Below are 22,719 nucleotides of genomic sequence, written 5' to 3'. Positions count from 1 at the left end.
AGTGATAAGACAACAACGAGGCTTAATCTGGAGGATAACTATAAATTACCTCTGTCATAAATAGACTATGCCTCCTTCACCAGGTTCTTACTCCCCCACCTCATCAGAGAAAAGGGAACTGCTACGTTTACAGTGCAGATCCACCACCATCAGCTACCGAGGCACCCTTACCTTTGACAATTGACGAAATTTGGAGGCTGATATGACTTTGGGTGGCTTGCTGTATTGACGATATGTTATCTGACAGGTTGTCAGCAGTTTTAATGTTCTGTTTTTTTTTTGCATTGCCAATATTCACTCTGTCTGTCCCTGCAAGAAAAAATTACCAATGATCCTGAACCGTAGGGAGAAAACTCCCAGCGCATCTGGAACATTGTTTACTTTCCAAAAAAAATGCCTTTGGAGAATAAAAAAAAATGCCAGATGATTTGCTGAGCCACAATGACATGGTGGACCAGTTGGCATGGTTACCCTTCACCGAATGCTGTCCAAAAGTGGTGACAAAAGGCCTGCCACCAACCCTTCCAAACCATGACTTGGTGCACAGATCAACACTGGGCCAGCAGGGCCAGGGAAGCTGTCACCCCAGTGATTTGGTTGCCTGTCCACTAAACACTAAGGGCCATATTTATGAGCCCCTTGCGCCACAGTTGTGTCACTTGTGACAAAAAGGCAGCACAAACCTTGATCTCACATCTATGGAGCCACGCAAAGCCATTTTGTATTCCATGGGCGTTGTGGTTGGTATTTCCCTGCAACACCCATGAATTTTGACACATCCCCAGATTTACAAGAACTTTTAAACCTGGGGATGCACCAAAATCTTACTCCTCTCCTGGGGAGCCCAGTGAGAAAAAAAATATCTTTATTTCTTCTTGTTTGTTCCTCTTTCTATGTGTGCTGCATTGTGCAGCACACTTAGGAAGAGGAAAAAGCCTCCTAGGATTGTTTTTATGCAGGAAGGTGACCCGTTTTGCACAAAAACAATCCTGCATACAACGCCGAGGCATTTTGGCACTCGGCTGCCAAAACGGTGCCAGCACAATGCAAAAGGACAAGAATGTGCTGTATTGCTAAAATATAACGCATTCCTGCCCTTTTCCTTTGACGCGTCAAAGAGGAAGGACAGGAATGTGCTGTATCTATAGCATAAGGGGCATTCCTGTCCTTTCCGTCAGTCTTGGTGCACAATGGGCTGCCTAATGCTAATGCTGGCTCCCTTGTGCTGTGGTGCAAGGGTGTCTGCGTTGCTTGCAGGATTGTTTTTGTGCAGGAAGGGTTCCCTTGTGCAGAGTAAGGCAAAACAGCGATTTGCACTGCCCTGCCTTACTTCATACCTATGAGGCCATTCAGCCACACAAAGTAGCTTTGCGTGGACTCATAGATATGAGCTCAAGGTTTGTGCCGCCATTGGGATATAAAAAGTGATGTAATGGCACAAGGGGCTCATAAATATGCCCTTAACTGAGGCCCCAAGTCTTGAAATTCTGCAAACATATTTGCTGAATGTATTTAATACATTAAATAAACAATTAACTGAATACCTATGTGAAGAACTAAACCTGGATCCTCTGGTGTTATTCACCTTCAGTATGTAATGCCGAACAAGCATGCTAGAAACTGCCAGTGATTTGCCTTAAATATGTCTGACAGAGGAGCTTTCAGACCTCTGCCAGGGAGGCAGTCCTCCTCCTTGGAGATAGACTATGGATCGAAGGAGCAAGACATACAACATCCACAGAGGGAGAACAGATACAAGAGTCAGACAATAGGCTTATGAAATAGTGAACCTTATTCAACCAATGACAGTAGCTGTGGAAGCATTTTTGCCCTCAATTGAAAGTCCAACGTTACATGAGACTACTGGATTGCTGGTACTATGCAAAATTGTTCAAGCAACGCATAACAAGTCAATGCAATTGGCCTCTGTAGAGGAAGATGGAGCCGGTAAGAAACATGACAGAACAACATTCTAAAGTAATGGCCACTGAAACAGTACACGTAATTGGTAAAAATGAAATTTTAATTGATTCCACAGTTTCAAATGGATGAACTGTGAAGGTTCCAGAAACGAAGGAAGATCTCACGTGGGCACCAAAGATCTCAACAGAGATGGAAAATAGGGACACTGCAAAGCAACCTAATCACCACAGAAATACTTGCATGTAGTAAAGTTACCACCGCAGAGACTCCACTCTTGTGGCTGAATTTCCACACTTGGGGAAGAATCTCTGCACGGCGCACTGCAGAGAGTGTGTGGTGCAGAGATTCCCCCCCTAGTGCAGAGATTCCCCCCGAGTGCAGAGATTTCCCCCGAGTGCAGAGATTCCCCCCGAGTGCGGAGACTCTGCACTCATACCTTTACTACACATAAGTACCTTTGTGAATCGGGCCCTAAATGTTCCCATCTCCTAATTAGAGAAAGGACACGGGGGGCTCTTCACAAAGACTTGTAGAAATAGTAACACAGACAATATGCATTAATCCAAAAAGATAACCTTTTGAAGCACATCAACAGTAAAGCATTTTCTAGAGCATACTCTCTGCTGTGACTTCGAGGTGAGATCCCTGGAGATGACCTTACATTGCCGGTCCTCCAGGCTCAATTTCTAGTAACAGAAATACAAATCACATAGAATTCACTTTCTTCTTCACTGCACATGGCAGATAAAGTGTATATCCGCCACAGAGGTGCTACTGCCATTTGACAAAGAATCTGAAAGTATCCTATTCAGAACCAAGAAGTGCAAACATCTCTGCCTGCTCTAGCCTCATCTTCGGCAGCACTTGAATGACCAGGTGAAATGAGGGGAAGACATACCAATTGCCCTCCTACCAACTTATCAAATAGCATGCATATCCCTTGCATCAGGATAGTAAATCCCTGCACAGAACCCTGGGAGTAAGCAGTTCTCTGATGCACCAAAAAGATCCAGGTCCAGATTTGTGAATCTGCAGCATATCCTTTGAAAAGACGCCAGATACAAGAAGAGGTCTGAGAATAAAAGACAGATTCTGTTCTGTCTCTCGACTTGAGGGTTCTCAATAACCAACAGGTGTTAGTGGTATCTGGTGGCTCGGTCAATGAACGCATCCACTCCAGAAACCTGTTTTTCCCCCATTCGACACAATGAGTGCCATTGAGTTGGGAAACAATAACACCTGTAATTAGGCTCCAAGATGCCAGATGGGGTGAAGGTTCACTTTACAACACATGTATTACGTTATATAGTGCGAGAGCAGTGACTCTTTTAGGCCCAGTTCTTAGAGCAAAGGGTAACTGTGTAACCATGATGTCCGTCTTGATAAGAATAAGGACTGGCTTCTCCATAATGAAACTGGAAAATGATAACACAGCTTGCAGTAATCCCTTTCAGCTCCTTCCGGTTGGACATCATTTGTCTCTATATGCAGAATCAGTATCCCTTTACCTCCGTGATGTTTGATGTTCATCATAGCACCCTGGTTGCTGGTATCTGTTGGAAGGATGTCCTGTAAAGCAGAATTCAGTGGCATCCATTACAACAGAGTGGATGAAATAACAGCCACAGCAATGTGTCCTTGAAAATGGGACCAAATCTTTGAGTTCCTTCAAGGAGGAGTTGATTGTCTATGCAGGTATGCTATGGGAGTTGGTAGGCACAGTCTGCCTAAGTGATCAAGAGGTTACATGTCATCATGTGGCCCAGAACAAATAGTCAGTCCCTGAAAGAGATAGATCAGCACTTTCCTCTGCTTCACTGCCACTTGTTCGGCTGATACACCAAAACAGTATCTCTATTAAATCTGGCTCCTATTAACACAAGACTCACTGGTGTCTTTTACCATTGCTCCTCACAACTGTTAGGCTTTCCTTAGCCAGTCACAAGCCAGAAAGTCCTTTCTACCTTCTTGACCAGAAACATGATACAGTACGCCATCTGATCATGCGAGCATCAGCACTGGAGTGGTGGTATTCTTATTCTCTGTTATGAATGGGCCTCCTCCCTCTTCCTGGACCTGAGGAAAGGCTGATATTGGAATGGGACACTCATATTCAGTGCAATTGCCATTTCTACACATGGCGCAAGAGATCAAGCTGCCCTGATCATCAGTGCAGATGATTGCTTACCTTGTGATTTTAGCTCAAACTGACTGAAGATTATTTGTGTGAAGTCAACCTAACTCATTTCGAATGGAGATGAAGGCCCTTGTGACTTATCCTGCACTGCTGCAGTGTGCAGGGGCGTAGCTTGCTCAGTATGATTGGGGGCGGGAGGCGGGTTTGAGCTTCAGATTTCCCAGCAATCATGCTGGGACATCTTGTTAAAACACGTTTCATGAGAAGCAGGACATGAGAGGGGCTTTAGGGGCATTGGAAAGAGAGAGGACTGCGGAATATAAGGGTTACTTAAAACACAATATTTTTCAAACTAATGAACAGTTTTAAAGCCTTCAACACATAGTTGCGAAAGAGTGCGTGTGTCAGTGTGGGCATGTAAAAATCCCAGGTGAAATGTGAGAGACACTCCTCATTACTAGAAGTGGACAAAAAATTTAGCAAATTCTGCTGTGTCGGCCGAGTTCGTAGAGTTTTGTCCTCTCCACGTTCTGCTTGGAGTGCAGAGTTCTGGCAAAACTCCCCCAACCACCCGAAGCAGTTTTTCCTTGCACGCAACTTGCCAATGTTATGTTTGCTGCTTTGAAAATAGTTTTTTCTTGCATGCGACTTGCCAACATTATGTTTGCAGCTTTCAAAATACTTTATTTAGACAATCAGGTCCATAAAAGTGAAAGCAGCATAATATAATAGAGCGTGCAAATTGAAAGAGTTTAAAATTGGACAAATAAACTATGTCTCATTGTACATAAATCAATTCATAAAAAGATATTAAAAACAGATAAGACTTATAACATGCTACTTACTATTAACTTAGACGTTCAACAATGAGTTTGCATCAAATGCTGAAGTCAAGTTGGGCCTCATTATGTATATACATGTCAAATGCTGGTAACTGTGACCTGAGGCTTGAGTGTCCAGATGAAAGCTAACCTGCTAACATTTTAGACAATGCAGCAGTTTTTAGCTTGAAGCTTCTGAAGCTAAACGTACAAGCATTTCATTACTGTTGACACATTTACAGGAAAAAAACAAATTGATCTGAACCAAACAGTTATTGCAAAAGTGCAGAGCTATAAAGTGTAATGCGCTAAAACTGATTAAAATGCTAAATGTTCACTAACGATGCACTAAGAAATATACCATAAGCAGACTCTCATCTATACATTCCTTAAACAGCAGTATAGGTGAAGTTCATCAGAAGATAATCAGGAGCCAACAAAAAACTCAAATAAACCCATATGAGTGACAGCATTCACCTAGAAGCCTGCCCATTTTGTTCTCACATAAGCTGATGTTTTACTGGCAATGTCTATACAAGAACAAAAAATAATTATCTTAACAACTAATATTAAACAGCACTCACAGGACCACCGAACTCCATCACACTAGATTCTATTCTACTCAGAGAACACAAGGATAAAAATCATATAGTAAACAGTCGCTGACTTTATTCCCATGTAGGTGACAGGATTGGAGAGGTTGTAAATTTGAATATGATGACTAGCCATTAATGACCTTCTGTGAGAGCCGGGTAGCAAGCGCAAGCGAGAATTTGCATCCTCTAGCGTGATTTTCAGGTTCTAGAATGCTTCCGGGTGAGATTTCTCAACGTGGGCGTTCATGTTGAGAAAGCTGCTGCTCAAGTAGAAAATGTACTCAAGCGGCAGAAAGAAGCAGAGCCCTCTGGCGTGATGTGAACAGCACGACATGCCTGAATTCCACCCGCTCGCTGCACTCCTTGGAAATTTGTGGAGTTTTTATGTAACTCCAGAGAATTCCGCGGAGTGAAACTCTGCAAGATCTGCCCAGGCCTACACATTACCTGACTGAAAGCACTTTAGTGTAACACCCTAAACACCCCGTTTGGAGCTATGCCTCTGGCAATGTGCTATCTCTGTTTGAATACCCCACAAACGTTGTTGTCTAATTGAATTTAAAACTAATTGTTAAAAGTGATTTCTCAAGTGTGATGCTTTCTGCACTGCTTAGGCTCACTAATTCATTAGGCATTTATATGTGCTGGTGTAGATGCAAACTACTGTGGTAAAAGAGAAGGTGTGGCTGCCATTGAAGGGTAAGTCAGATAGGAATTCCTCTTGTGCTCCATATTTGTTTGCAATTGCAAGTAGTTGATTCCCCCTTCTGTCAATTACCAGCAGAACCGAGTGGAAAAGTGGCAACAGAGGCAGAAACATGTAAACTGTTTAAGTGTTAGCACATTTGACAAAACACACCCCTTAATATGTACTTGTTTAGCCCTGAATCATTTACTTGTTCGTTTGGTCTTGAATTGACATTTCGTCAGTCATGACTGGAAGTCAAACAGAGAGGAAATCCACTTGAATGCAGTGTAGAAATGTCTTCCTCTATCCAATCCTTTATGGGCATGATCAAGCATTTCCAGGTTGTGCTTTAAACGAGGTCAATAAATCTTTTCACCCAGCATAAAGGGGTGGAGAAATAGGACATCAAAACTTCAAAAAATACAATTTAAAATGACAGTATGACCCATGTCGCCACACAAGAAAAACTCCAATCTGAAATAAAGTTAAGGGTTTTATTACTGATTCAGGCTCAGATTTATGTAAATGATTCTAAAAAAAAAAAGGTTATAAAGATACAGAATCACCATGGCCAAGACGACAGAAAAGGACATTGCATGCTGTTTCCAAAAGCCTCCTCCCATAATATGACTAAAACTTTGCACAAAAAAAATGCCATGACCTGAAACTTTGATACTTTCTTCTCTTTCCTTTCTTTCAAATAACTTTGCCCTTTCATTCATCCTCTGGATGCCTCCTTTCTCTGAGTATAGCCTACTGTAAGTCACACTGCAGTCTGCCTTAAACCCTTTTATGATATATATGCATGTTGGTCACACTTTATTTAATAGATCACAGCCTCTCCTTCTTTGAAACCATATCCACAGCTAGTGCTATATAAATGCAATTACAATACAATACAGTATGACAGACGAAAGTGTTTATGGTATTAGGCTATAAGAACAACTAAACCAATAAAAAGTACAGAATAGTATTGTAATTTCTTTTTCTTGTAGGATTGCTCATGTATGGGAAGACAGAGTAAGTTTCGCCAAACTCAAAGAAAAAGTCATCAGCGAAGATGGGAGACTTATTTTAAGGATAGAAAAAGAAGAATGGAAGGTATTGGCCTAAGGTTACTATTTCTTCATTGCTTGGGCATAAACCTACCTGCACATAAGTTCCCTTACAACAGTTGTCTGGCTTGTGTGCGGACAAGGGCTGCAGTCAATTTCTACATTGTTATTTCCTAGTTTGATTTTTCTTTGAAAAAAGGGAGTGACCTTACGTTAAAGTGCTCTTCACTTATTAAAAATCTAAGGGGCATATTCATACTCTGTGTGCACCAAATTAGCATCATTTTTTCTTACTCTAATTCGGTGCAAAACTAACTCCATATTTATACTTTGGTGCTAGACCCGTCTAGCACCAAATTTATGGAGTTAAAGTCATTTTTTGGAAGTGGAAACATACCTTGCCTTAATGAGATGCAAGGTAGGTGTTCCTGTGCAAAAAATGACTCTATGGCCTTAACGCAATAGTTATACTCCCATGCAAAAATGATGCACGGGAGGGAGGAGGGGTCAAAAAATGATGCAAAGCTTGCTTTGTCCTGTTTTGTAACTCCTTGGTCAGGACAGGCGTTAGGGGACTTATGGGCCTATTTCCATGGTACCCTCCCAAAGCCCCAGGGGCACCCCCACCCACACCAGAGGAACTGCGGAGGATGGGGGACACCATCCCAGGTAAGTACAGATAAGTACAGGTAAGAATTGCATTTTATTTTTTTAAGTGCCATAGGGGCCCTGCAATGGGTGCAGTGGCCATGCCCAGGGGACCCTTGTCCCCTGTGCTGGCCATTGGGGTGTTGGGCATGACTCCTGCCTTTTCTAAGGCAGGAGTCATGTGGCATGGTAGGTTTAGCACCATAAAATGACGCAAATCTGGTTAAAGTCATTTTTTGGTGCTAAACCCCTTCTATATCGCCAGCCCCACCCTACTAAAGTCATTTTTTTTTTACTCTAGCCTACCCTTTGCACCGGCTTGCACCATTCCATAAATATGGTGCCCGGCTAGTGCACAGAAATGGGGCAAGCCGGTGCTAAACTTTTTGGTGCAAAACTGCTTCAATGCAGTTTTGCACCAAAAAGTATAAATAAGGGCCTAAGTTCACAAAAAACGTCATGTGAAAGATCAACCTAGGTTTTGATTCCAAACAAATGAAACCATCTTTAATGTAATTTGCCATGCGGATAATGTGTTCATTAGTCATTAGGTTTCAAGAAGCAATACTAAATGATCTTGAGACCCAGGAATAGTTGTTAAAGGTTCTCAAGGTGCGAACTTCCAAATTGTTATTTTGATACAGTTTAAGGTGGAACACAGTGACCACTCAGATATACTGTGGTTCTAGCAACCAGCGCACGCTGCATTTTGCAATTTACCTACCAACTACCCCTCCTTAGACTGTTTTAGGTAAATTCTTAATTCACTCTACAGTTTTATATGTAATTCTCCCTTCTTGGCCCCTATCGATGATGGAAGTTCTAGCAGTGTCTATGCTGTAGTATTCAAACCCTCATGACTAATTTATATAGATTGTTTGATAGCATGTGTTGACTTCTATAGATCAATATAAATGTGAACATTCTAAATAAGACAATGAGGCCCATATTTAACAGAAAATGACAGCGTGCGATGCTGCGCCAAAATTGGCAGCGCCGCGCTGCACTATTTTCACAACGCAGGGATGCGCTGTATTTAATTGAATACAGCACACCGTTGTGTTGACCCCTGCGCCGGCACTAAATTTGTAACCGAGCAGCAACACAGCCACACTTGTGCCATGGTGCAAGGATGGTTGCGTTGACAGGGAGATTGTTTTTGTGCAGCAAGGGTCACCTTCCTATACAAACACAATCTTAAATGCAGATTTACGCCTATAGGATTTTAAGACAAGTTATAATGGTTTGGATGGGAATAGTTCTGACCACCGGTCCTGGGGAATGGGAGTTGGGAGTTGAGTTTACCAAGTTAGTATTAAAGGATAATCTAGCACTTACCACTTATGTAGCTGACAGCTCACGCATTGAAATCACGCTGCCACAATATAATCCTATACACAGTAATTTCCTCATCCTTTTTAGTCTCTACAAGGTTAGCAACCAAAATGGAAACTACAAAGTATGAGATAATAACCTGGAACGTTAGAGGTCTAAACAATATGTCCAAACGTTATAAAGTATACAATTACTTAAAGCGCAGGGGAATACACATTGCTCTACTACAGGAAACGCACCTGGTGGAGCAGGAAGTTAACTCCCTCAAAAAACGGTGGAGAGGTCAAATAATCGCAACTAGTTACTCAGCTTTTGCAAGGGGAGTATTGATCTGGATCCGTCCGGGGGTGCCCTTTCAGCTTCTTCACAAGCACATAGACAGGGACGGGAGATATGTAGTGGCCTCCGGGAGACTGGGAGGAAGAGATGTAACATTAAGCTGGATATATGCACCCAACCAGGACCAGGGGAAATTCCTCGATAAATTGTCCCTTGAAATAGGCCCACTCTTAACAGGTCCTAATATAATCGGAGGGGATTTCAACTGCATAGCTAACGTTAGCCTGGACAGATCACACCCCCCATTTCACAGTCCCCTACTCTAAAAATTGCTAAATCATTTGCAGAGTGGCAAAAACACTGGCGTTTGGGAGACTGTTGGAGGCAGCTTAATCCTCATACTCAGGACTTTTCATATTATTCTGTAGTACACGACCTACATGTCAGACTAGACACTTTTTTAGCCTCCCCTGAAATTCAAATGGACGTAATCTCCGCTGAATATCTGTGCCGTACAATACCTGACCATAACCCTCTGATTCTATCACTATCCTGGGGAAGGGAGAGAACGACTATTCCAACATGGCGTCTGAGGGCTGAAATGCTTGAGGATGAGGCTCTCAAACATCTTTTGCATTCAACCATAGTTGATTTCTTTAAACACAACGCACAAACTGCGTCCTCCAGATCCATTGAATGGGAAGCATTCAAAATAGTTATAAGAGTCACCTGTATTAGTGAGAACATTGGGGCCTGGAAATCTATGGAAAATGAGCTCCGTAGCCTGGAGGATTCCCTCAGAGACCTTGAGCGCAGACGCCCTACACAACATGATCTGGTCCCCTCCTGAAAGACACCAAAAATAAAATAATAGAAGTAAACACTAGGCTGTCACGATATGATTATAAGCAGTACATAATCAAACAACACTCAGAGGGGGATAAGCCTGGTGCCCTACTGGCGTGGCTGGCTAAGCCACCTAAACAACAAACTGTCATAGTGGAAATAGAAGACACCCCAGGTACCAGCGTTTATAGCCAAAAAGAGATTAACTCTAACTTTAGCAACTACTATTCAACACTATATGCGCCCCCCACTGAGACACTAACTAACCTTCAACTACAAGACCTAGAAGACCTCGCCCTCCCCAAACTTGGGGTTGAAGGGAGCTCAGCTTTAGCAGCCCCAATATCGATTGCAGAGATTAAAACAGCAATCCAAGGCATGGCCAAAGGCAAGGTCCCAGGATCCGATGGACCTCCACTGGAGTTCTACCTCCTGTACCAGTACCTGTTGGCCCCTCATCTCAGCATAATTTATGCTGGGGCCGGGAGCAGGGGGCAACCTACCACAATCTACTAATGAAGCCATCATGATTCCCCTACTAAAACCCGATAGGCCCCCAATGGATGTCCGTTCTTACCGTCCATTATCCATGCTTAATATAGACTATAAAATATTGAGTAGGATTCTTGCGAACAGACTACTGCCCCACATGACCTTGTTAATCCACCAGATCAGTCTGGCTTTACCCCGCAAAGTAGCACCACACAAAATATTAGACGCCTGGTGTCTGTTCTTCGTTCTATGCCTCCGGAAATGATCTCAGTCGATATAGAAAAGGCATTCGACTGCCTGAGATGGGACTACCTGGAACAGACCATGCTGAGAATGGGGATGGGATAGGGATTCACACATTGGACTAGGCTGCTATATTCAAATCCCACTGCTAGGGTGAAAACAGGTAACACCATATCTGATTCATTTTTGATTGGCAGAGGAACTAGACAGGGTTGCCCACTATCCCCTCTCCTATTCGCAGTAGCAGTGGAGCCCCTGGCCCAAATGGCTAGAACCGGGCAGCACTTCCAAGGCATTTCAATTAACGACTGGACACATTATATCACTCTTTATGCCGACGATATGGTGCTTTTTCTCCGTAACCTAGGAGTTGATCTACCAGGTGTAATAACCATGCTTGAGAAATATGGAATGGCCTCCGGACTTCGGATCAACTGGAGGAAGTCCACTATATTCCCCACGTCAAGTAGCACACCAGAACCGAACGAGACAAGAGGGCTACCCTGGTCTCCTAACACTTTTAACTATCTAGGTGTAAACATATACCATACTGCAGAAGACCTTCTAGAAGGAAATATTCATAGAGCAATCAGAGGAGTCAGAACCAGTATGCGCTTCTGGGAGACTCTACCATTAACAGTGTCCGGCAGAATGGCCCTACTTAAAATGATAGTGCTGCCCTGAATGCTATACTACTTCTCTACTATCCCATTGGTGATCCCAAAGGCAGTATTCAGAATCACTGACTCTATGATCGCGAGCTTTATATGGGGTCCGAGCAGGCACAGAATCGCACTAAATTCATTGCAAAGACCCACTGCAGAAGGGGGCCTTGCTGCCCCAGACCTAGAAATCTATTACTGGGCAGGTCTACTACAATGGCTAGCAAAACTTATCAGCGAACCCCCAGGTGCGACAGACTTACGGATTCCACTGAACTGTCCATCTAAAAAGATACTAGGGATAGTGCTGACTCCTAGGAAACCTAGATCACAATTACCAGTTGAATGGGAATCAACTAGACACTGCTGGGAGCAGTTTCTAAGAAGAACCCGTACAAAAACCCCATACACACCTGAGGCTCCCCTGGGATGCTTGACTTATGCTTTGGGAGACCACACTCTTAGAGGTCTCAACAAGTTAGAAGAACACAACATTACAAAACTAGGTGACATTTACAATAACGGGAGACTCTGCACTTACTCGGAGCTCCAAGATCAATTTAATCTCCCGTCAGGTTTGTTCCTTACATATACCGCAGTCACCAGAACCACACAAAAAATTTGGGGGTCGGCAGCTCTCGAACCTCCAACTCATAGTGGCTGTAACATCTTCTGCACAATAGGAGAAAGGAAAGGAATGATCTCAGAAATATATAAATCACTACAAAGCAGTTCACACAAACCCCTAAATAAACTTTGAGACAAATGGCAGACTGATTTAAACACAACTATTGAAGATGAGCAATGGACAAAGATCACCTCCCATACTTACTCTGTATCTAGAAACCCCAGATTCAAATTATTAAATCTTTACATTTACCATAGGGCTTACTTAACCCCACAAATGATATCTAAAATATACAATACAAACGAAGCGAGTTGCCCTAGATGTACGGAAACAGCTGCAGGTCTAGTTCACATGCTGTGGAGCTGTTCACAACTCAAATCATATTGGTCAGAGATATTTAGGAGAATCTCTGACAGCACTAGCAGGAAGATCACCCTGTCCCCACTAGTGGCCCTACTAGGAGACTTCCCCCGCCCTACTGCCCACAAAATGTCCAACAAATTTATTGACTTGGCTCTAGTCCTGGCCAAAAGAGAAATCACCTCACACTGGAAAGACTCAGTAGGCCCGCAAGTTAAGAGGTGGCAAGAAGCGCTAGAAAAATGGGCAGAAGTGGAGGGGTCTATGCTGCTGAGAGAAGCGCTACAGGGCCGGAGGCCGAGAGAGGGTACTACACAATGGGACTCAATACTGGAAAGTCTGAAAAACTTAGACTCCCCGACACCCGAAAAGGATCAGACGCCCTCGGACTCTGATCCAGAGGCACTCCCCACACCCACGACATAGAACTTTGGTAACGATTGACTCTCTGCTTAAACCATCAAGAACTGTCAGCTCAGGAATATAATGTGTTGATTTAAGTGCAATATGGGGGGTGGGGGGACTAAGAGTGTGAAATTGGGGATTCATTGTTCTTGGTTAAAAATCAATAAAAGATATTTAAAAAAAGAAAATGCAGATTTACGCTTACTATGTGTGCTGCTTAATGCAGCACACACAGCAAGAACAAAAAAACGAGGAGAAATAAAAGTATTCCTCCTCATTGCGCCCACAGCAACACCCATTGCAAGCCCCCTCCATGCAAAGTACTGCGTGTTAATTGGTCGTATTTACAGTGTGAATACGGTGCAGGGATTAGCACCACTGCAGTGTCATGAAAAGTGGCGCTAGGGGCTCTTAAATGTGCCCCTAAATGTTTGAGTGGTTATGCTCGGCTTAGTAAAAATATCAGCGTAAAAGTGGTACAGCCAGATCGTTGACATGATGAGCCTTTAGTGACAATGGAAATAATATGCATTTAGAATAAAATGTGACTGGGGCAATTAAAACAAAATAGCTGTGCACTTACATCATGTTTCGTACATGGTGAAAAGATGTTAATCCTGCGAATACCCCACTGACTCACTTAGTCATTTTCAATGGCTCAGTGACCCACCCATCCCTTATCTTGCTTGCTGTCATTGTTTTTCACCTACGCCCTGCTTCCCACTCTGTGTCAACAAGTACCAATGCCACAAGATTGTGCAATTTATCGAAACTGTATTGAAGAGTTGCTGGGCATCATAAGACTTTTCCCCACACAGCATCCAGCTAATCATTTCACCTGGGTGGAGACTTCTTTTATTGCTTCCAACGAGTTGTCAAAAACAGTATACAAGTGGCTTTGGTAGCCTTTTCACTCTCTCTCCAACTGAGGGCATTTTCCTTCAGTGCAGTCCAATTGCACACTGCTAAAGGTGTTATAGACAGCAGCAGCAAGACAACTTGTACATATAAGGCTGCAGAACCACATCTTCCCTGTTGATAAGGCCCCTCTCTGGCTGCCTGCTTCTCGAAGATCTACTTTCAAGATGGTGCACATTTCTCACAGGTAATAAGTGGCAAGGGAGCAATATTCTTTGGGTAAAACATAAAAGATCTCTCATAAAAAGACACTACATTCCAGACTGGTGCTCCCGCTAATCATATCACTCTACAACCAGAAACCAAGTAATGGGACCTCCATCTCAGTCCACACAGAAAAATTAAGAAACTCACTTCCAGCAATGATAAAAAGTACTAGTAATCACCTAAAATTCAAGTGGGTGGCGAAGGCCTGGCTTTTTTTCTACTGGAACCCATTGGAAGTGGTCAGACCAGTCTGAATCTACTACCACTCTGGCAGAATGGCAACCACAAAATCATAGTTAGTACAAGCAGAAACATTCAACACATGACTCAGATCCCTGTCTCTCCACTCTCCACACACAAAAACATAATTCTGCACAAAGGGCCTGCACATCCGCAAGGAGATTTAGAATGTTGTAGATTTGTGAATTTGACCAAATATCCCAACCTTTACTCTATTAATTAAGTAAAAATATAAAAGCATGGTCTTTTTTTAAACTTTTTTTTAACGGAGAAGCAAAACAAAATAACATAACATAAGCCAGTATGGTCAACAATATAGTAGGATGTGAACAATATATCAAAATGAAGAGACATTTAAAAAAAAAAAAAATGAATAAAATGAGGAACTGCAGGGCATGGGCAGAGGTAACCTTACCCGCTGAGTGCAAGGCCTGCAGATTAGTTTAGTTTAGTTTAGTTTTATGGATTTATAGAGCGCATAGCTACCCTAGGGCATCCCAGCGCTAAAGGTACATATTAACTCTCAGAAGACCCAGAAAAGCAGGTTAGCAACTGAAGAGGATAGTTTTCAACATCTTCCTAAAAAGAAGTTCAGATGATTCATGGCGGAGTTCAACAGGCAGGGCATTCCAGAGACGGGCAGCCTTGATGGTGAAAGAGTTAACTCCCCATGATCTCTTAATGCGGAATATATAAATCTGCCAAGAGAATGATGATGTAAGGTGTCTATGGGGAACATAGATAGAGATCCGCCTTCTGAAGAAGAGAGGGCCCCTATTATGTAAAGCTCTGTGGGTGATGCACATAGATTTAAAGTGGATGCGCTGTTTGATCTGGAGCCAATGACGTGCTACAAGAGCCGGTTTGGCAGAGAGGTGCATGGGAGAGTTAGTAAGAAGTCTAGCTGCTGCATTCTGCACAATCTGCAGCTTCTTTACTACATACTCTGGGGAACTAAGATAGAGAGAGTTCCCATAATCCAGACGGGAAAAAATTCAACAGGAACCCAGTGAAGACCCGCCTGGCTCCAGCAACTCATGAGAGGGCCTGATTGTGATGAAGGACTCAGAGGCCACGCTTCCAAGCTGGAGGCCTGGGCTAGAAGTGGGCGTTGGAGTGATCTCTGTCTGAGAGCTGAGTAAAAGGCACTGCCGCCTCCCAAGACATTTGCCCTGAGGCAAGTGAGTAGTGGCAGTGGTGGCAGGACTGGAGCAACTGTGGTGGGAGACATGAGAGGTCAGGGTGGTTACAAGAGTCATCGAAAGGGCCCTGTGGTGGTCTAGTGGGATATGAGTTAATCTTTGTGGTTGGGCTGTGTTGTGCTGGACTCCAGTGCCCATAGTCCTGCTTGGCTGTAGGCGGAGGGACCTGAGAAGGAGGATTTAAGCATCCTAAGAAACCTGTGTTGCAGGACATGCAGTATTCCTTGTGGTTGGGCTGTGTTGAGCTGAACCTTAATGCTCATAGTTTCACTTGGCTGGAGAGGATAGGACTGTGAAGGGGCATTTAAATATCCTAGCTGTAAGAGCAGGGCCATCTGTGCCTGCATAAGATACGTCTGTGCCCGCATAAGAACTGAACCCTCTGATATCTGCGGTGCAATCTCCAGAGCAATGGGGAAACACAAGTTAACTTCATCTAACAGGGCATTTACAATTCAACCAAATGAAGTGGTAGAGGGTAAAAGTGGTAAGATCAGCATATTATATTTTCTATCATCCATGCTGGGGTTCCTTAACCGCTTCGCTGCCAGGCCATTTCCCCCTCCTGTGCCAAGCCTTTTTTTGGCTATTTGGGGCAGTTCACGCTTAGGCCCTCATAACTTTTTGTTCACATAAGCTACCCACGCCAAATTTGCGTCCTTTTTTTCCAACATCCTAGGGATTCTAGAGGTACCCAGACTTTGTGGGTTCCCCTGAAGGAGGCCAAGAAATTAGCCAAAATACAGTGAAAATTTCGTTTTTTTCAAAACAATGGAAAAAAGGGGCTGCAGAAGAAGGCTTGTGGTTTTTTCCCTGAAAATGGCATCAACAAAGGGTTTGCGGTGCTAAAATCACCAGCTTCCCAGCTTTCAGGAACAGGCAGACTTGAATCAGAAAACCCAATTTTTCAACACAATTTTGGCATTTTACTGGGACATACCCATTTTTACGATTTTTTGTGCTTTCAGCTTCCTTCCAGTCAGTGACAGAAATGGGCATGAAACCAATGCTGGATCCCAGAAACCAAAATTCTGAATTCAGCAAGGGGTAATTTGTGTAGATCCTACAAGGGTTTCCTACAGAAAATAACAACTGAAAAAGACAAATATTGAAATTGAGGTGAAAAAAACATAAATTTTTCTCTACGTTTTACTCTGTAACTTTTTCCTGCAATGTCAGATTTTCGAAAGTAATATACCGTTACGTCTGCTGGGCTCCTCTGGTTGCGTGGATATATAGGGCTTGTAGGTTCATCAAGAACCCTAGGTACCCAGAGCCAATAAATGAGCTGCACCCTGCAGTGCGTTTCATTCTAGACCAGGTATACAGCAATTCATTTGCTGAAATATAAAGAGGGAAAAATAGCTATCAAGAAAACCTTTGTATTTCCAAAAAGGGCACAAGATAAGGTGTTGAGGAGCAGTGGTTATTTTCACATCTCTGAATTCCGGGTGACCATACTAGCATGTGAATTACAGTGCATTTCTCAAATAGATGTCTTTTTTACACACTCTCTTATATTTGGAAGGAAAAAATGTAGAGAAAGACAAGGGGCAATAACACTTGTTTTGCTAATCTATGTTCCCCCAAGTCTCCCGATAAAAAAGATACCTCACTTGTGTGGGTAGGTCTAGCGCCCCCGACAGGAAATGCCCCAAAACGCAACGTGGACACATCACATTTTTTTAAAGAAAACAGAGGTGTTTTTTGCAAAGTGCCTACCTGTAGATTTTGGCCTCTAGCTCAGCCGGCCCCAGGGGGGGGCAGAAATGGCCTAAAATAAATTTCAGCCGGCACCTAGGGAAACCTAGCAAACCAGCACATTTTTGAAAACTAGAAACCCAGGGGAATCCAAGATGGGGTGACTTGTGGGGCTCTGACCAGGTTCTGTTACCCATAATCCTTTGCAAACATCGAAATGTGGCTAAAAAACACGTTTTCCTCACATTTCGGTGACAGAAAGTTCTGGAATCTGAGAGGAGCCACAAACTTCCACCCAGCGTTCCCCCAAGTCTCCCGATAAAAATGATACCTCACTTGTGTGGGTAGGCCTAGCGCCCGCGACAGGAAATGGCCCAAAACACAATGTGGACACATCACATTTTTTTATAGAAAACAGTGCCTACCTGTGGATTTTGGTCTCTAACTCAGCCGGCCCCAGGGGGGGGGGGCAGAAATGACCTAAAATAAATTTGCCCCCCACCCCCGGGGAGCGACCCCTGCCTACAAGGTCGCTCCCCTTGCGTGACGGCGCAAAAAAAAGATCCCTGGTGCCTAGTGGTTTCTGCCCCCCTTGGGGGCAGATTGACCTAAAATCAGCCGATCTGACCCAAAGCGGGCAGAAATGGCCTAAATACAATTTGCCCCTCAAGGGGAGCGACCCTTGCCTAAGGGGACGCTCCCCATCTGTAAAACAACAACAAAAATCCCTGGTGCCTAGTGGTTTCTGCCCCCGTGGGGGCAGATCGGCCTAATTAAAATAGGCTGATCTGCCCCCATTGGGGGCAGAAATGGCCTAAAATAAATTTGCCCCCCAGGGGAACGACCCTTGCCTAAGGGGTCGCTCCCATTACGTGAAAAACAAACAAACAAACAAAAACTCCCTGGTGTCTAGTGGTTTCTGCCCCCCTTGGGGGCAGATTGGCCTCATACAAATAGGCCAATCTGGCCTAAATATAATTTGCCCCCTAGGGGAGCGACCCTTGCCTAAGGGGTCGCTCCCCACCTCAAAAAACAAAAACTAAACAATTTTTTTTTATCCCTGGTGCCTAGAGGTTTCTGCCCCCCCTGGGGGCAGATCAGCCTAATAATAGGCCGACCTGGGGGCGACCGTTGCCAAAGGGGTCGCTCCCTTTTGTCAGTTACATTTATAAAAAAGACATCCCTGGTGTCTAGTGGGCGTTTTGACAGCCGGATTGCTTTACAATCCGGCTGCCAAAACGCAGAGAGAGACTTCAAAGGGAAAGAAATACATTTCCTTCCCTTTGAAGCCTCTCTGCCTCCTCCCCGTGATCGGAAGAGAAATGCTTCCCCTTCCATCCCTGACTTGGGGGGTGGGGGGGAACCCCACAGAGGGAGCGCTCTGGTCGTAATGGTTACGTCCTGGGCACAGCAGCACTATTACGTCCTCGACACAGAACCGGTTAACAAATAAATATTAATGTAGAGGGAGAGTAGGCCATACATGTTTCATCTGTCGCTAACATTCCTAAAGTCCTGTTGCATACAGCTCTACCAAGCCGGTATTCTCCTCTGTAGGAGCGACAGAGTTTGTGAAAAAATAGGCTTCCTCTGAAGGAGGAAAGCATATATTGGTTCAGGCTGACATTCACCTCAACAGTGCTGACCCGGGCCATTTGGCTGAGGAAACACCTTCTGACAAGTTGCCCTTAGTATGTAAGAGGAATAAAGAGAGATAGTAGACAAAAGGTTGAATGTCCGGAGAGTTACATCCAATCAGGAGAAAAGTTCTGAGAGGCCAATTGCTGAAGCCGAGATCAGTGGTATAAACTTTTTATCGAACAAGTTGTACATTAAAATTGAAATACTAATCAAAGGACTTTTGAGGCCTATGGCAGGAGTCTAGGCTATCTTGAACAATTCCTTTCTAATCTGATGGTTAAAGTTAACTCCCTCATTTCTCCCTGGAATACCGATAATGTTCAAAGAGTTAGGGAAATGGAGTCAGCGACAGGGCAAGATACATAACAGGGGTACTCCACAGTTACGCAAAATGTTGCCCAGAAATACCTGTGGGTGTAAAAGTGGAGGTCTTGTGACCCGAGCACCTCAGGGAGTGGAAATGCAGATGCAGTCCCCTATAGAGGCCACCCTAGATACAATGACCATCCAAGAGAGTTCTATTCTGCTGCCCCAGCAGGCGCCCCCCCATTTACCCTCCTTTTGGTGGCCATAAAGAGGATAACTCAGTCCCTGGCCCTAAGGGCTCTCCCGTTATAAGGTCAGATGGTACTATTAATTTACCTCCTGAGTCCACATATTATAGTGTGGTACTAGGAAATGGTCCCCAACTGAAGGAAGGTACTAGCGAAAGGTTTTTACAACTGGAAAATAAGGTTACCCATTGGGTAGGGAGACATAATGCATTGCGGTCCAATCTGTGTGTACATATTAACATGGTCAGGAGAGTGAGGTGGATACAGAGAGTTGTAAAGAAATTTGAGGGGGATTTCGATGTATTACTTTTAATAGTCCTAGAGTTCACATTTGTTCATTGGTGTTCACTAGTTTGTATAAAACCATGTTTACTGCATCAATCCTGGCTTTACCCCACAGTTTATTTTACAGGTCTGAAGTAGTGACTGCTGATAGCTTCTAGTCAATAGCCCACTATTGTAATTATGTTAGAGAGCAACCTTCTGTTTTTCTTTAAAGACATTCAACAGGTATGAATCTTTGATATCTCTGAAAAATTGCGACTGGCACAACAAAACCCTATTGGTTCGCACCACATTTGGCCCTGTCATATCTTCTACTTCTTGTATGAATGAATTACAGTACATAAGTTTGAATGTTGCAGGCCTCACTATCAAGCTTACTGATGTGATATGGCTTAATTTTATTGTGTGTTTTGGCTTGATCTGTTTGCAGGAAATTTGGACAAATCAATTGTTTCCACCTGGATGGGTACAAGTCCTTTTTTGTACCTACAGTTCAGTCGAGCTCTGGCAAAGCTAAAGGTGGCCTGGTTATCTTGGTGTCTTTACTCCTAATTGGAAAGTTGGTTGAGATACACAATGGCACACTTAATCACCAGGCTCTGAGAAATACCCTTGCTAATGTATCTAAATTATTATTGTTGCATTTTTGTAATGCCAACCCGTCATAACATAACTTTGTAAACCTACAAGTTTTGAATTCCATTATGAAGGGTGTAGGGTTAGGATATACAGACTCTGCCAATGTGTTATTAGTAGGTGACTAATATTCAGCTGTCTGAGGGTTTGCAAACAAGTTCTGGTCACCGTTCGAGCTACAGGATGCTGGTGGGGCTTCATATGGAACATAATGGGCAAGGAGACTTGCTTGATTCTATTCTAAGTGAGTTTAATTTAGTTTATTCCCATGAGAAACGTGCACCCTCCTGTAGGAAAGTGCCCCTTTGACATGATCACCCCTACTTTTTGCCACTCTTACTGAGGTTTTTCAACTGAAGGTGCACTGGTATCCTGCTAAACAGATCCCCAGTGCCTGTTCCCTAAAACAAGGTAAAAGGTCTTATTGTGTACAACTGCAGTTAGAAATGCTTCTGTCAAGGTACATCCAATCACTCTGGTGATCTTGAAATGGGGAGGGGTTACTGGCCAGACGTTGGTAGTGTCCTCTGCAATTCCAGTAGAATGTCTGCTAGCTAATTATCTGGAGACCTTAGCATGGGCTGAGGTAGAGATGAAAACCCATGCAGCCATGCTAGGAATACCTGAATGGGTATGTGCGTACAAAACCAGAGCACAGGGTGAAAAAGAGGTGATGAGCCTAGAATAATGCCCCAAACCTCCAAGAGAAAAGGCAAGAAGTCTGGGAAACCAACTTTTGAGGAGACACAAGCTCAGGTCCCCTCTCCTGCGGGAGAAGACCTGTCAGCCCTTGAGGGAATTGAGCCCCAGGAACATGGACCTTACACGGCAGAGCTCCTGGGCAGAGGGGGCACACTAGGGAAGATCTTTGCCAGGGACAGAGGACCTGTCCCACTTTTGAAAGCCTGAGACAGAAAGCTGCTGACCAGTAAAAGGGAGATGCCAGTGACTCCCACAGGACATTATGGGACACTTTTACCCTGAGACAGAAGCCCTGACCCCAAACCTGGTGCCACTAGGACTGCCACTGCCCCTGCAGTTGCCAGAGCCCTCATCAGTATTTGTACTAGATTGTGCTTCCCTAAAGAAGGTGATTTCAGACAGAGGTAGTAATTTCATGTCTGCTTACCTTAAAGCAATGTGGGAGGAATGTGGTGTGACCTATATGCTCACTACCCCACACCACCCACAAACATGTGGTCTAATTGAGAGATTCAAAAATACCGTGTAAGGTATGATCATGGGACTCCCTGAAAAAGTGAGAATGAGATGGGATGTTCTTTTACCATGCCTGCTTTTCGACTACAGAGTGGTGCCACAAAAGGGAGTAGGCTTTAGTCCCTTTGAACTTTTGTTTAGGGACCACAGAGTATTGTGAGCGAAGGCTGGGAGATGCCTCTCAAAGATCCTGAACCAGACTTTGTGGACTATGTGCTTGGCCTTCATTCCAGAATGACTGAGTATACGGAGAAAGCAAATAAAAACCTTTAGACCAGCCAAGAGCTCCAGAAACAGTGGATTGACCAAAAGGCTACACTGGTGGAGTACCAACCAGGGCAGAAGGAATGGGTGTTGGACCCTGTGGCTGCTATAGCCCTCCAGGACTATCCTTGAAAGAAAAGGGGAGGTCACCTCTCTGGTGGACCTTGGCACTCCCAGGAGCCCTCACAGGGGTATCCATGTGAACCACCTTAAACCCTACTGTGACAGGGCTGATATGACCATGTTGATGGTCACTGTTGAGGATCAGGAAGAAAGTGAACCACTCCCTGACCTCCTTTCTCACAACCTTGCAAATTAGTCTGTTGAGGGATTTGTCTTCTCAGACATCCTCAATGCCCAACAGCATACTGACTGCAGGCAAGTCCAGAGGCAATATGTTGGGCTCTTTTCCCTGACCCCTGAACAGACTACCTGGTGTACTCAAGATGTGGACAATGTGGACACTGGAGACAGCCTGTCTATGAAAAACTAAATTTACCGAATGTCTGATCAAGTCAGAGGAAACATCAAAGCTGAAGTCAGCAAGAAGCTGGAACTTGGGGTGATTGAGCCCTCTGAAAAAGTCCTTGGGCCAGCCCAGTGGTCTTAGTCCGCAAACCTAATTCCAAGGGAGGTAAACCAGAGTAGAGGTTTTGTGTGGACTACAGAGGTATCAATGCTGCCATTAGGACAGATACCCAACCCATTCCAAGGGCAGATAAACCTATTGACAGG

General features: G+C 44.0%; 1 protein-coding gene across 1 annotated transcript in view; it reads left to right on the top strand.

Moving 5' to 3' along the window:
* LRRC39 (leucine rich repeat containing 39) overlaps positions 1 to 22,719 on the top strand; it is a 113,110-nt gene that overhangs the window by 10,178 nt on the left and 80,213 nt on the right. Inside the window, exon 3 of the mRNA XM_069232168.1 lies at positions 7,161 to 7,266. Within this exon, the coding sequence (XP_069088269.1) occupies positions 7,161 to 7,266 (106 nt within the window). The remainder of the gene's footprint in view (positions 1 to 7,160; positions 7,267 to 22,719) is intronic.

Source organism: Pleurodeles waltl, chromosome 4_2 (genome assembly GCF_031143425.1).
Source record: "Pleurodeles waltl isolate 20211129_DDA chromosome 4_2, aPleWal1.hap1.20221129, whole genome shotgun sequence".
Lineage (NCBI taxonomy): Eukaryota > Metazoa > Chordata > Amphibia > Caudata > Salamandridae > Pleurodeles > Pleurodeles waltl.
This window is presented reverse-complemented; position numbering and strand designations above follow the sequence as displayed.